The sequence below is a fragment of the Etheostoma spectabile genome, chromosome 12 (genome assembly GCF_008692095.1).
Source record: "Etheostoma spectabile isolate EspeVRDwgs_2016 chromosome 12, UIUC_Espe_1.0, whole genome shotgun sequence".
Classification (NCBI taxonomy): Eukaryota; Metazoa; Chordata; class Actinopteri; order Perciformes; family Percidae; genus Etheostoma; species Etheostoma spectabile.
In genome coordinates, this window is record NC_045744.1 from 24,776,778 (window position 1) to 24,790,169 (window position 13,392).

The following is a 13,392-nucleotide window of genomic DNA, read 5'->3' on the forward strand; positions in this document are numbered from 1 at the left end:
GAGAGAAGAGAGATTTTTTACGTAGGTGGTCTGGACACATTGCCTCCCCCCATTGAATTTAAAAACCGACCCTGTTTTTTTTTGTAAACCCGCAAAAGAAAAAAAAAACACGACAAACGGAAAAACGAAAACATCCTTTTGGCGACGGTAATAAAAATAAAAAAACCAAAACCCCGGCGCCAGGGGGGTTTTGTGGGTTTTTTTTTAAAACCAACACACGTTCATTAAGGGGTTTATGAGAACTTTTTTTTTACAAAAACGAAAGATGAACGTCTGGTCTGCTTTTAAAGTAAGGCCAAACCAAAAACAAGGTCCTCAATCAGGGTTTTCTTTTCATTGTGAAATTTAAAAGGGGCCCCGCCCTCTTTTGTATTTTTTGTAAAAGGGAATGGGCTGGGGGGGTTTTAAAACGGGCTCTAACATTTTTTTGTGGTAAAAACCCTCGGGGGTTTTCCTTTTTCAAGCCCTTGGTTTGCGCGGGGTAGAAAACCTGCAAAGGGAAGACCTGTGGGCCCTTCTCCCTTAAATTCAACAGCTAACGCTTTACCTGATTGGCTTAGCCCATGTAAACCCCACCACCACTTTACTTCCCCTCAGCACCTGAGACAACTAAATCTGGGAGGTTTAGTCCTCCGGCCCCTTTGGGATTGGGCCCGGAGGGTTTTGCCCCTCCATTTTGGGGGCCCGTTCTCATTATTTTTCCCCAGCTAAACTGCTTGCTTGATTGGCTTTAGCCCATTACCTCCCACACTCCTCAACCCCACTCAGCACCTGGATCAAATAAGTCTGGGAGTTTTTTCCTCGGGCTCCCCCTTTTTGGGGTTTTCCATGGGGGTCTGCACTCCATTTGGGGGGCCCGTTCTCCAAATTTGTAGTCAACCAGCTAAATGCTTGACTCTGACTGGCTAACACTAACCCAATTTAAGCATCCTTTACCCACTCATGAAATTAATTATTTGGCACTGACGTCCAAAAATGACCCGCTGTTGTGACGGCCCCCTCTCCCCTGGTTGGATAATCGAAATAACGGGATTTTTTGGTTTGGGCGACTAAATTTCGTTAGTTTTTAGTCTTTTTTATGCTTAAAACTCAGCTGATCCCCCCCATTTTCCCCCAATTTTTGGGCTCCCCGGGGTTATGTATGCACCCCCATACGTACCTCCCGATAAAAAATCAATTCCCCAAAATTCAATCAAAAGTCATCAAACCTTTTCAAACCCTTTGCCTCCAAGCCTCTGGGGTCCCCCCGTGGGGGACCTTTCCCCAAAACAAAAACCCCGCTTTAAAAATGCCCCAAATCTTTGGGCTCGCAGTCATCCAAATTTTTAAAACTTTCCCGTTTCTTTAGTGCATTTAAAATTAAAATTCATGCGTGCGATTTTTGTGGGGAAAGATTTAACAGATCTGACAGAGTGACTTTGAAACCCAAACCCTGAAAAGATTTGTAAAAAAAACCCTTTTGGGTCAGTTTTTTTTGGGGTAAAAAACCGATTCTCCCCCGTTTGGGCTAAAACCTAGCGAAAAAAATAAAAAAAGTCCGTCCAAAGTCACCAAAACACAGACCCTCCCCCCCTCTCGGCATTACGACTCTCCCCCCCCGCCCCCCCCCCCCCACCCCCCTCTTTTTTTTCACTTTCCATCTACTTTCCCGGGCCCACTTCCCTGATCTAGTCCCTTTTACCGGTTTGGGGGCCGGGTTCCCCCACCGGGCCCCTTCTCTCTTGGATTCCATGGCGACCTCGGTGTAGGCCAGCGGCTTCTCCTCGGCCGGGGCGTCACCGCGGAGCTCGGCCGGCGCCTCGGCTCCGGCCTCGGCGCCCTCCTGGCCCTCGGCGACGGCTCTCTCCTTCTTCCCGCTTTTATGCGGAAGGTCTCCTGGGGCCCCGGGGCCCTTCCCTTTGGGGATGTTTTCCCTTTACCCTCGCCGACTGCTTCAGGCGCTCCCCCCGGGCCCGGGGGTCTTGTCCCCCCCCGCTCGTTGGGCAAGACCTTCTCGCCCAGGTTGTGGAACTTGGCGCCCAGGTTGCCCCTGGGGTTTTTCTCAAAGGTTTTCCCTTGGGGAAGGCGGGCCCCTTTAGGCCTTTTCCGTGCTCTTCCCCCGGACTTCTTTAGCTTGCGCTCGCGGGGGTCCCTCCTTCCCCCTCATTTTCTCCTCTTTGGGGGAGAGGTCTGCAGGGACGTCGTAAGAGTCCGGCTCAATCTCCACCCCGTCCAGGCCGCATCCTTTGGAGGACTTAGTGACGGCCACAGATGGGATCTCGGTCTCACCCTGCACAGAGAAACAAAGAAAGGACACAGTCAGGGCAACAGATTAAAGGTCCAGGGAGAAACAACCTAGACTGTAAGGAGAATAAAACCATCAGACCATCAGACCCTGGTATGCACCCCCTTAACTGGTCCAGGGAGAAACAACCCAGACTGTAAGGAGAATAAAACCATCAGACCATCAGACCACGAGACCATCGGACTTGGTATGCACCCCATTAACTGGTCCAGGGAGAAACAACCCAGACTGTAAGGAGAATAAAACCATCAGACCATCAGACCATCAGACCCTGGTATGCACCCTGGTCCAGGGAGAAACAACCCAGACTGTATGGAGAATAAAACCATCAGACCATCAGACCATCGGACCCTGGTATGCACCCCATTAACTGGTCCAGGGAGAAACAACCCAGACTGCAAGGAGAATAAAACCATCAGACCATCAGACCCTGGTATGCACCCCCTTAACTGGTCCAGGGAGAAACAACCCAGACTGTAAGGAGAATAAAACCATCAGACCATCAGACCATCAGACCACGAGACCATCGGACTTGGTATGCACCCCCTTAACTGGTCCAGGGAGAAACAACCCAGACTGTAAGGAGAATAAAACCATCAGACCATCAGACCATCGGACCCTGGTATGCACCCCATTAACTGGTCCAGGGAGAAACAACCCAGACTGCAAGGAGAATAAAACCATCAGACCATCAGACCCTGGTATGCACCCCCTTAACTGGTCCAGGGAGAAACAACCTAGACTGTAAGGAGAATAAAACCATCAGACCATCAGACCACGAGACCACCGGACTTGGTATGCACCCCCTTAACTGGTCTAGGGAGAAACAACCCAGACTGTAAGGAGAATAAAACCATCAGACCATCAGACCATCGGACCCTGGTATGCACCCTGGTCCAGGGAGAAACAACCCAGACTGTAAGGAGAATAAAACCATCAGACCATCAGACCATCAGACCACGAGACCATCGGACCTTGGTATGCATCCCATTAACTGGTCCAGGGAGAAACAACCCAGACTGTAAGGAGAATAAAACCATCAGACCATCAGACCATCAGACCCTGGTATGCACCCCCTTAACTGGTCCAGGGAGAAACAACCCAGACTGTAAGGAGAATAAAACCATCAGACCACCAGACCATCAGACCATCTGACCTTGGTATGCACCCCCTTAACCCTTGTGTTGTCTTCAGGTCAAATTTGACCTGTTTTTCAAAATATCTATTATGAGAAATAAAGGTTTCAAATTTAATAACCCAAAAATATCGTGGATGATTGATTCCACACATCGTGCTTTGCAAGTACAACAAAAGACAGGATCTCCACCTTCCTCGACTTGTGGGTGTTTTATAAAAAACAAAAAGACCTATACCCTTCTGTAATTATCCTTTATTTAATATGAGTCTAAATAATTCATAATTTCTGCTTTTTTTTCTGCTTTCATTACCCATAAATAAGGTTTATTGACCACAAATTCCAAAAATTTGCTAAATGTAAAACTGGTAATAAGTTGGCGTTAAGTGGTGTTTATGTACGGAAGTGGAAAAAAAACGTTAAACGTAAAAAAAAAATGAGTCAAAAGGGTTGAAAACATTAAAAAAAAAAAAAAAGGTGTTGATTTTCAGGACGAGGGGTACACGGTTGAATGGAAGACAACACGAGGGTCCTCCAGCCATGTCAACTGTTCTTCTTCTCATGAATTCCCTGTGTGAATAAAGCTGCATTTAATCTGAAGTCATGGGATTCGTCTCAGCCTGCATCATGGAACATCGCCCTGCACATGGCGCCCTTCCCTTCATGGACCTGGACAGACGTGAAACCACATCCGCCGTCTCGTCTGTCTCCTCCATCCGTTCCGGGTTCCCTGTCACGTTGAGACGGACAACACGATATTCCTCTGAGAGAGCTCGGCGTCTTCATGAGATCACGTTCCTGTTTCCTCCAGATGAGGAGCCAGGGAGAAGCCGCAGGCTGCGACACAAGATGGACGCCGATGTAATGATGACACCATGGGGGTTTTAGCTGGGGGTCGGGGGGTCGGGGTGGGATGGTCGGGCGGTGCAGAATGAAACATCTGAACCCTCGTGGCGGCTTCCCGTCAAAATCCAAAATTCAGCACTTTTGTTGATGCTTTTTATTTATGTTTTTAACTTTTTCTTACATTTTATTTGTCACTTTTGATGCTTTTTTCCAATGTTTGTCACTTTTTTTGACGTTTTCCAACACTACATAAATGTCTCACTTTGGAGATAAACTAGAGAGATGTCTCACTCTGGAGATAAAACTAGTGAGATGTCTCACTCTGGAGATAAAACTAGAGAGATGTCTCACTCTGGAGATAAACTAGAGAGATGTCTCACTCTGGAGATAACACTAGAGAGATGTCTCACTCTGGAGATAAAACTAGAGAGATGTCTCACTCTGGAGATAAAACTAGAGAGATGTCTCACTCTGGAGATAAAACTAGTGAGATGTCTCACTCTGGAGATAAACTAGAGATGATCTCCTCTGGAGATAAACTAGGAGATGTCTCACTCTGGAGATAAAACTAGATAAATGTCTCACTCTGGAGATAAACTAGATAGATGTCTCACTCTGTGGCGATAAAACTAGAGAGATGTCTCACTCTGGATAAAACTAGTGAGATGTCTCACTCTGGAGATAAAACTAGAGATGTCTCACTCTGGAGATAAAACTAGAGAGATGTCTCACTCTGGAGATAAAACTAGAGAGATGTCTCACTCTGGAGATAAACTAGTAGATGTCTCACTCTGGAGATAAAACTAGTAGATGTCTCACTCTGGAGATAAAACTAAGAGATGTCTCACTCTGGAAATAAAACTAAGAGATGTCTCACTCTGGAGATAAACTAGAGAGATGTCTCACTCTGGAGATAAACTAGTAGATGTCTCACTCTGGAATAAAACTAGAGGATGTCTCACTCTGGAGATAAAACTAGAGAGATGTCTCACTCTGTGGAGATAAAACTAGAGAGATGTCTCACTCTGGAGATAAAACTAGTGAGATGTCTCACTCTGGAGATAAACTAGAGAGATGTCTCACTCTGGAGATAAAACTAGAGAGATGTCTCACTCTGGAGATAAACTAGAGAGATGTCTCACTCTGGAGATAAACTAGTGAGATGTCTCACTCTGGAGATAAAACTAGTGAATGTTCTCACTCTGGAGATAAAACTAGTGAGATGTCTCACTCTGGAGATAATAAAACTAGAGAGATGTCTCACTCTGGAGATAAAACTAGAGAGATGTCTCACTCTGGAAATAAAACTAGAGAGATGTCTCACTCTGGAAATAAAACTAGAGAGATGTCTCACTCTGGAAATAAAACTAGTGAGATGTCTCACTCTGGAGATAACACAGAGACCTGAACACACAGGGTGAAAACAGGATCTGCAGCAATGTGCAGTACAACTAAGATATGGTGTTTTTTGAAAATGAAACCATGGAAACCTATTCTGGTCCAACCTCTAAATACAGTTATGAACCTGAGAATGAGCAGAATTTGGGACCTTTACCAACTGTCCTCCATGGAGAGACGAGAGTGTTAAAGTGTCTTCTTCTCTCTCTCTTGACGTTATTAATACATGTCTCGACCCCCCATTCCCCGCCGGTGGGGAGTTTGTGTCCCTCGGTCTCGGTGTGGACGCGGTCTGATGACTCCCCCCTGGTTAACGGGCGGGAGCCGTGCAGGTGGCCGCGGCTTAATTAGGATTAATTAGCTCTCACATCCAAAGGCACCTGTAGGGCGCAGCAGGCGGAGCAGGTCCCGGAGGAGGGTCTGCTTACACCAGCCATCAAGAAACATCCAGACATATGGAGGAACAGATGAGGAAGTAATTAAAGTAATTAAAACCAAATTATTATTATTAAGTAATTAATAATACGGCCTAATTTGATCCTATAGTGTTACTCTGTGCTTGCTTTTTGTATTATTTCAAATAACAAAGCAAAATTATCATCTTTAGGTAGACGACCTCTCATGTCATATACACTATGAACAGGTAGTGGTCTGGAAGAGGATTCTCTCTTTTCTGTCTCCGTCTTGACGCGGTCTCAACTAGTCATGGTCTTGGACTCATCTTGGACTCGACTAGTCTTGATCTTGGACTTGTCTTGGACTCGACTAGTCTTGGTCTTGGACTCGTGTTGATCTTGGACTCGTCTTGGACTTGTCTTGGACTCAACTAGTCTTGATCTTGGACTCGTCTTGGACTCGACTAGTCTTGGTCTTGGACTCGTCTTGATCTGGGACTCGTCTTGGACTTGTCTTGGACTCGACTAGTCTTGGTCTTGGACTCGTCTTGGACTCGACTAGTCTTGGTCTTGGACTCGTCTTGATCTTGGACTCGTCTTGGACTTGTCTTGGACTCGACTAGTCTTGGTCTTAGACTCGTCTTGGACTCATCTTGGACTTGACTAGTCTTGGTCTTGGACTCGTCTTGGACTCCAAAAAGGTGGACTTGACTACAGCCCTATTTAGACTTGGACTTCTCTTCATTAATCCTTCTGAGATGACTCCCACCTTGTCCTAACCAGGACATTGGTTGCTCTCATACGTCCTCACCTCACTTTCTGTGCTGGTCCCGTCAGAACTACCACGGCCACTAGAGGACCCCCCCCCATGAGGGTTAATAACGTCCGCAATCGCTGCTCGAACAAACAACTTATGGGAGCGTTTTTCGGGGGCGGACAGTCACCAAACTCACCCCAGAGATGGGGATGAAAAATAATACAATGCAATAAAAGCCCAATATTTACCTCTGAGATATAAAAATATAAAGGAGCAGAAAAGAAAAAAAATTAAGTAAACTTATTTTTACTTTTACAATTAAAAGAACTTAGTCACAACACGTCATTCAGTTGTGTACAAATAATATTGAATAATATTTAATTTAAAAATATTATTTTTTAGACATTTCTAAATTCTTCCCCTGCAACATATGCAGGACTTTATGTAATCCTTTATATATTACTGGCATCTCTCCAGCTACCAATCAACACTTTGTACTTTGGTCCGTACGGGGACTTGAACCAGCGACCATCCGGTTCCTGTCCCAACTCCCTACTGCCCCCCCCTAAAAAATAACATATTAATTGCACACTGTCCTCTAATGTCTGGGGATGTCAACAGCAGAGAGAGACAGAGAGACAGAGAGACAGACAAAGAGAGAAAGAGACAGAGAGACAGAGAGACAGAGAGAGACAGACAGAGAGAGAGAGACAGAGAGACAGACAAAGAGAGAAAGAGAATGAGAGACAGACCGAGAGAGAGACAGAGAGAGAGACAGAGAGACAGAGAGACAGAGAGAGAGAGAGAGACAGAGAGAGAGAGAGAGAGAGAGGGAGAGAGAGAGAGAGACAGAGAGAGAGAGAGAGAGAGAGACAGAGGGACAAAGAGAGAGACAGAGAGAGAGAGAGGGAGAGACAAAAGAGAGAGAGACAAGAGAGAGAGACAGAGAGAGACAGAGAGACAAAGAGAGAGACAGATGAGAGAGAGAGGAGAGACAAAAGAGAGGGAGACAGGAAGAGAGACAAGAGAGAGAGGAAGCGAGAGACAGAGACAGACAAGAGAGAAAGAGACAGAGAGACAGAGAGAGAAGAGAGACGAGAGAGACAGAGAGACAGACAAGAGAGAAGAAGGACAGAGAGACAGAGAGAGAGAAGACAGAGAGACAGAGAGAGAGAGAGAGACAAGAGAAGAGAGAACAGAGAGAGAGAGAGACAGAGAGACAGAGAGAGAGAGACAGAGAGAGAGAGAGAGAGACAGAGAGACAAAGAGAGAGAGAGAAAGAGAGAGAGAGAGACAGAGAAGAGAACGAGCAGAGAGAGAGAGAGACAGAGAAAGAAGAGAGAGACAAGAGAGAGAGAAGAGAGACAGAGAGACAAGAGAAGAGAGAACAGAGACAGAGAGAGAGAGCCAGAGAGGAGAGAGAGAGAGATAGAGAGACCAAATGAGACAGAGAAGATAGCTAGTAGATTACTGAGAGCCACATTATTCAGCGAGGACAGAGTCAGACATAGGTAGAAGAGGAATGTAATAGAGAATGAGAGAAGAGAGAGAAGAGCTCCAGAATAAACCAGAAGACATTTATCTTTTTCCTATTACTGTCCCGGCCTTCATTATTCCGCCTGTGGCGACGAGCGTCTCTAACCAGCCGCCTGTTGCATCCTGGGTAAATGACGGCAGCTGAAGCTCTATATTAGGACATGAACGGAGGCCTCAGAATAACCGACAGCACATCTGTCACGAGGAAACTCAACACTAAGACTGTCTCCTCTGCACGCAGGACGGAGAGACCATCATGGGCCTGCACGGGCCTGCATGGGCCTGCATGGACCTGCACGGGCCTGCACGGGCCTGCATGGACCTGTACGGGCCTGCATGGACCTGCATGGACCTGCACGGGCCTGCATGGACCTGCACGGGCCTGCATGGACCTGCACGGGCCTGCACGGACCTGCACGGGCCTGCATGGGCCATCATGGTTCTGCATGGGCCTGCATGGGCCATCATGGGCCTGCATGGGCCTGCATTGGCCATCATGGTCCTGCATGGGCCTGCATGGGCCATCATGGTCCTGCATGGGCCATCATGGTCCTGTATGGACCTGAATGGACCTGCATGGGCCATCATGGTCCTGCATGGGCTGCATGGGCCATCATGGTCCTGCATGGGCCTGCATGGGTCATCATGGGCCATCATGGGCCTGCATGGACCTGAATGGACCTGCATGGGCCATCATGGTCCTGCATGGGCCTGCATGGACCATCCTGGACCTGCGGCTAGAGGTAGCCGCGGCAAGAGTTTCTTAGGTGTTTTAAGGAACGGTCCTTGCAGCAGCAGGTCTAAATGATTGACACCTTCTGTCTCTCTCACCCTCTCTCTCCTCTCTCACCCTCTCTGACAGGGAGGATGAATGCTGTGGTCCCAGAATAGAAGTGAGTCAGGGACCCCCAGCAGCTGTTGGCAACACATAGCGGCCCGGTGACTGTTCTGATGTCTGGACGCTAACGAGGACGACGACCCTCACTGATTACTGGGTATATATAGAGGAGACATCAGCTCCTATAACCTACACAATATTTGTGGTAGGACACTCAAACGTTGACACAACGTACCCTTGTGTGTCTCCTACAAACATCAGCGTCTTCAACGTCTCCAACTGTATCACAGAATTCATCATTTGATGTAAAATTCAAGGATTGTTACAACCTCTACCCCACTACCGGGGTAACACAACCCGGGGGGAAGTGGAACAGTGAGATTAAAGCAGGGCTGTAGTCAAGACCACCTTAGTTAAGTCCAAGACAAGTGCAAGACCAGGACTAGTCAAGTCCAAGACAAGACCGAGTCCGAAGAGGTTTGAGTTCAAGACAAGACCGAGTCCAAAAAGGTTTGAGTCCGAGTCAAGACCGAGTCCAGGACAGAATAAAGGTCTTATGCATGACAGTATCAAGACAATCATTTTGGGTTTCACTTTCCCTCCATTATTATCATCAACATCATAAAGACACCTGGACCCGGTCCAGACCCCATCCTCCTCTTCTCAACCCCATCCTCCTCCTCTCAGACCCCATCCTCCTCTTCTCAGACCCCATCCTCCTCTTCTCGGACCCCATCCTCCTCTGCTCAGACCCCATCCTCCTCCTCTCAGACTCCATCCTCCTCTGCTCAGACCCCATCCTCCTCTTCTCAGACCCCATCCTCCTCTTCTCAGACCCCATCCTCCTCCTCTCAGACCCATCCTCCTCTTCTCAGACCCCATCCTCCTCCTCTCAGACCCCATCCTCCTCTTCTCAGACCCCATCCTCCTCCTCTCAGACCCCATCCTCCTCGGTCCAGACCCCATCCTCCTCTTCTCAACCCACCCACCTCCTCCTCTCAGACCCCATCCTCCTCTCTCAGACCCCATCCTCCTCTGCTCAGACCCCATCCTCCTCCTCTCAGACCCCATCCTCCTCCTCTCAGACCCCATCCTCCTCCTCTCAGACCCCATCCTCCTCGGTCCAGACCCCATCCTCCTCTTCTCAACCCCATCCTCCTCTTCTCAGACCCCATCCTCCTCCTCTCAGACCCCATCCTCCTCTTCTCAGACCCCATCCTCCTCCTCTCAGACCCCATCCTCCTCTTCTCAGACCCCATCCTCCTCCTCTCAGACCCCATCCTCCTCGGTCCAGACCCCATCCTCCTCTTCTCAACCCCATCCTCCTCCTCTCAGACCCCATCCTCCCTCTCTTCAGACCCCATCCTCCTCTGCTCAGACCCCATCCTCCTCCTCTCAGACCCCATCCTCCTCCTCTCAGACCCCATCCTCCTCGGTCCAGACCCCACTCCTCCTCTCTCACCCCCCTCCTCCTCTCTCAGACCCCATCCTCCTCTTCTCAGACCCCATCCTCCTCACTCAGACCCCATCCTCCTCCACTCAGACCCCATCCTCCTCCTTCTCAGACCCCATCCTCCTCTTCTCGGACCCCATCCTCCTCTTCTCAGACCCCATCCTCCTCTGCTCAGACCCCATCCTCCTCCTCTCAGACCCCATCCTCCTCTTCTCAGACCCCATCCTCCTCTTCTCAGACCCCATCTCCTCTCTCAACCATCCCCTCTCTTGGACCCCATCCTCCTCTGCTCAGACCCCATCCTCCTCCTCTCAGACCCTATCCTCCTCCTCTCAGACCCCATCCTCCTCTTTTCGGACCCATTTTTTTATAATTTTGCGTCCAAGTCACGTGACTTTCAAGAGTCCCGTCGTGAGAACAAAAAACACGGTGGACATTTCTCTAATTTTTTAGTAAAAAAACTCAATATTTTGAGTTAGTTTCTGCACAAAAATGCCTTTAGTATAACATTTAATTTCCATAATATTCGCTCAGTGAATGTAGATAATCTCTGATCACCGTTAAAAACCCTCAGTGCTCAGAGAAAAGTCTGAAAATGTCTTTCTGTCCACAGAAAACCACTGATGCCATTAAAACGGCGGCCTCCTCAATCAACACCACAGACTGTATATATATTAATATTAATAGTTAACATTAACGTCTATGACCCGTCGCAGCAGCATTTATCTACAGAAAAAACACAACAACAAACGACAAAACGTGCAAAAAGTACTGAATGAACATAAAGTGGCGTTATATTGTTATATAAAAGATATTTTTAAGTAAAGTTAGGGGGCCGTAGTCCAGAAATATTGCAATGAAAGTGAATGAGTGACATGAAATTAAATCGAATAATATGTAATTAAATAATAAAGCAGAAGGAAGTCACCATAGTACACGATGATATTGAGTCCGGGGCTGTGGTACTTGAGTCCAAATAAGTCCAAAAAGTTGACATATTCCAGTCTGTGATTATCATCAACATCCATTCCTTTAATTTTAGTCTCAATAATTCCTAATTTCTGCTTTTCTAACTTTAAACATTAGGTATAATTTCCTATAAATGAGCTTTATTGACCATAAATTCCAAAAATAACTAAAACTAAAGATAATAAGTTAGTGTTACGTAGTGTTAAACGTCCAAAAAAGTTAAAAACATCGATAAAAGCGTCAACTAAAGTGTTGATTTTTAATATCGACGGGAAGACGACACGAGGGTGAACCGGTGCTTCCTGAATTCTCTCCTTAATTGGATGTTAATTGATTGCTGCTGTGTAACTCTCCTTTAATTGTGGATTTTTAGAAACTTATTATTATTATATATTTGCACTGTTGACATTTTCAACTGATTTCAAAGGCCCATTTTTTTGGCCCACATTAGTGTTTTTATGAAGTTTTTTAAGCTTTGTTGTTGTCACTTTTGTCCGAACTTCTTTCCCGTTTTTTTCAAATTTTTTTGGGGACATTTTTGCTGTTGTTTTGTTAAGTTTTTTAAGCTTTCTCCAACATTTGTTGTCACTTTCGGACGTTTTGTTTTTTCTGCATTTTCTGGGACGTGTTTGTTTTTTCCAAAGTTATTTGATATTTCTAATGTTGACATTTTCAGCTTATTTCAAAGACCAATTTTTTGCTGGTGAAAAAACTGAAAACGGGTCAAATTTGACCCGAGGACAACATGAGGCTTAAAAACGTCCACAGGTTGGCGGGACGTCTTTCACTGTACATTTGTTGGTAAATGCGAGATGGCGTCTCGTCTTCATATCAGAAACAAGTAAAATGAATTTGACCTGTTCTTGCTCCTGATTGGTCAGTGGCTGCACGTGGGACTGACTGCTGGCATTGTCGACAGTCAATCGGCTGTCAATCAATGTCTTCCAGTGATGCTGGCCCCTGATTGGTCGGGGCCATCAAGCAACTACATACCCTGCTTACAGATGGTTACGCGTCTGAATCACTCAATTCTCATTGGCTACCAGCCAACGTGGCAGGTACATTGACAGCGTTAGTTTGAATTACATGGCATTTTAACATGGCCTTAAATTCATTTAATGGGACCAGATCCTTTAGATGGAGCAAGTTTTGCAAGTTATTCCAGGACCATGGAGCGAAGTAAGAGAAGGCTTTTTCCCAGCTCAGTAAAAAACCCTTGGAACCTGTAAGAGCGCCACCTGGTGGACCGGGGATGAAAACACCTGGAAATCAGCTTGAGGAGATTACATAACTAAACCAGCAGTTTACCCAACATGGCCTCGTACAGAAGACAATACAAATGAAGATGTCTACGTAGACTTAGTGACGGCAGCCAACCGGTTCATACAGCGTCCAATGATGAGTACGGGAATAATGCACTTGCATTTGGTGGGTGGGCGGGGCTTAATTTCATGGTTAATTTCATGCCCTGTCTTGAACACTTTGATCAAACCGGTGCTTACCTGGTAGATGACGACGCGGAACTTGTTGCGGGTGAGCAGCTCATCCTGCGTGGTCTCCACCTTCTTCACGCGGACGTTTTGTTTCTCCACGCGGGTCCGGACCTCCTTGACGTTGGCGCTGACCTTGCGGGTCTTCTGCAGGAGCTTCTCCACCGTGCCGCTGGTGTCCGTGTGGTCCTTGGCCAGCTTCATGACGTCGCCCTGGATGGTCTTGATGTTGGTCTCCAGGTCCAGCTGGCGCTCCTCCATGCGCTGCTGGCAGGTCTGCACGTTGTCGAT

General features: G+C 47.0%; 1 protein-coding gene across 1 annotated transcript in view; it reads right to left on the bottom strand.

Annotated features, from left to right (window-relative positions):
* Positions 1-1,156: 1,156 nt before the first annotated feature.
* The window catches only part of cavin4a (caveolae associated protein 4a), a 12,642-nt gene continuing 406 nt past the window's right edge, over positions 1,157-13,392 (bottom strand). Inside the window, 4 exon segments of the mRNA XM_032532266.1 lie at positions 1,157-1,852; positions 1,855-2,131; positions 2,133-2,269; positions 13,114-13,392. The exon segment at positions 13,114-13,392 is cut by the window's right edge and continues 406 nt beyond it. Of these exon segments, the coding sequence (XP_032388157.1) occupies positions 1,508-1,852; positions 1,855-2,131; positions 2,133-2,269; positions 13,114-13,392 (1,038 nt within the window). The 3' untranslated portion in view covers positions 1,157-1,507.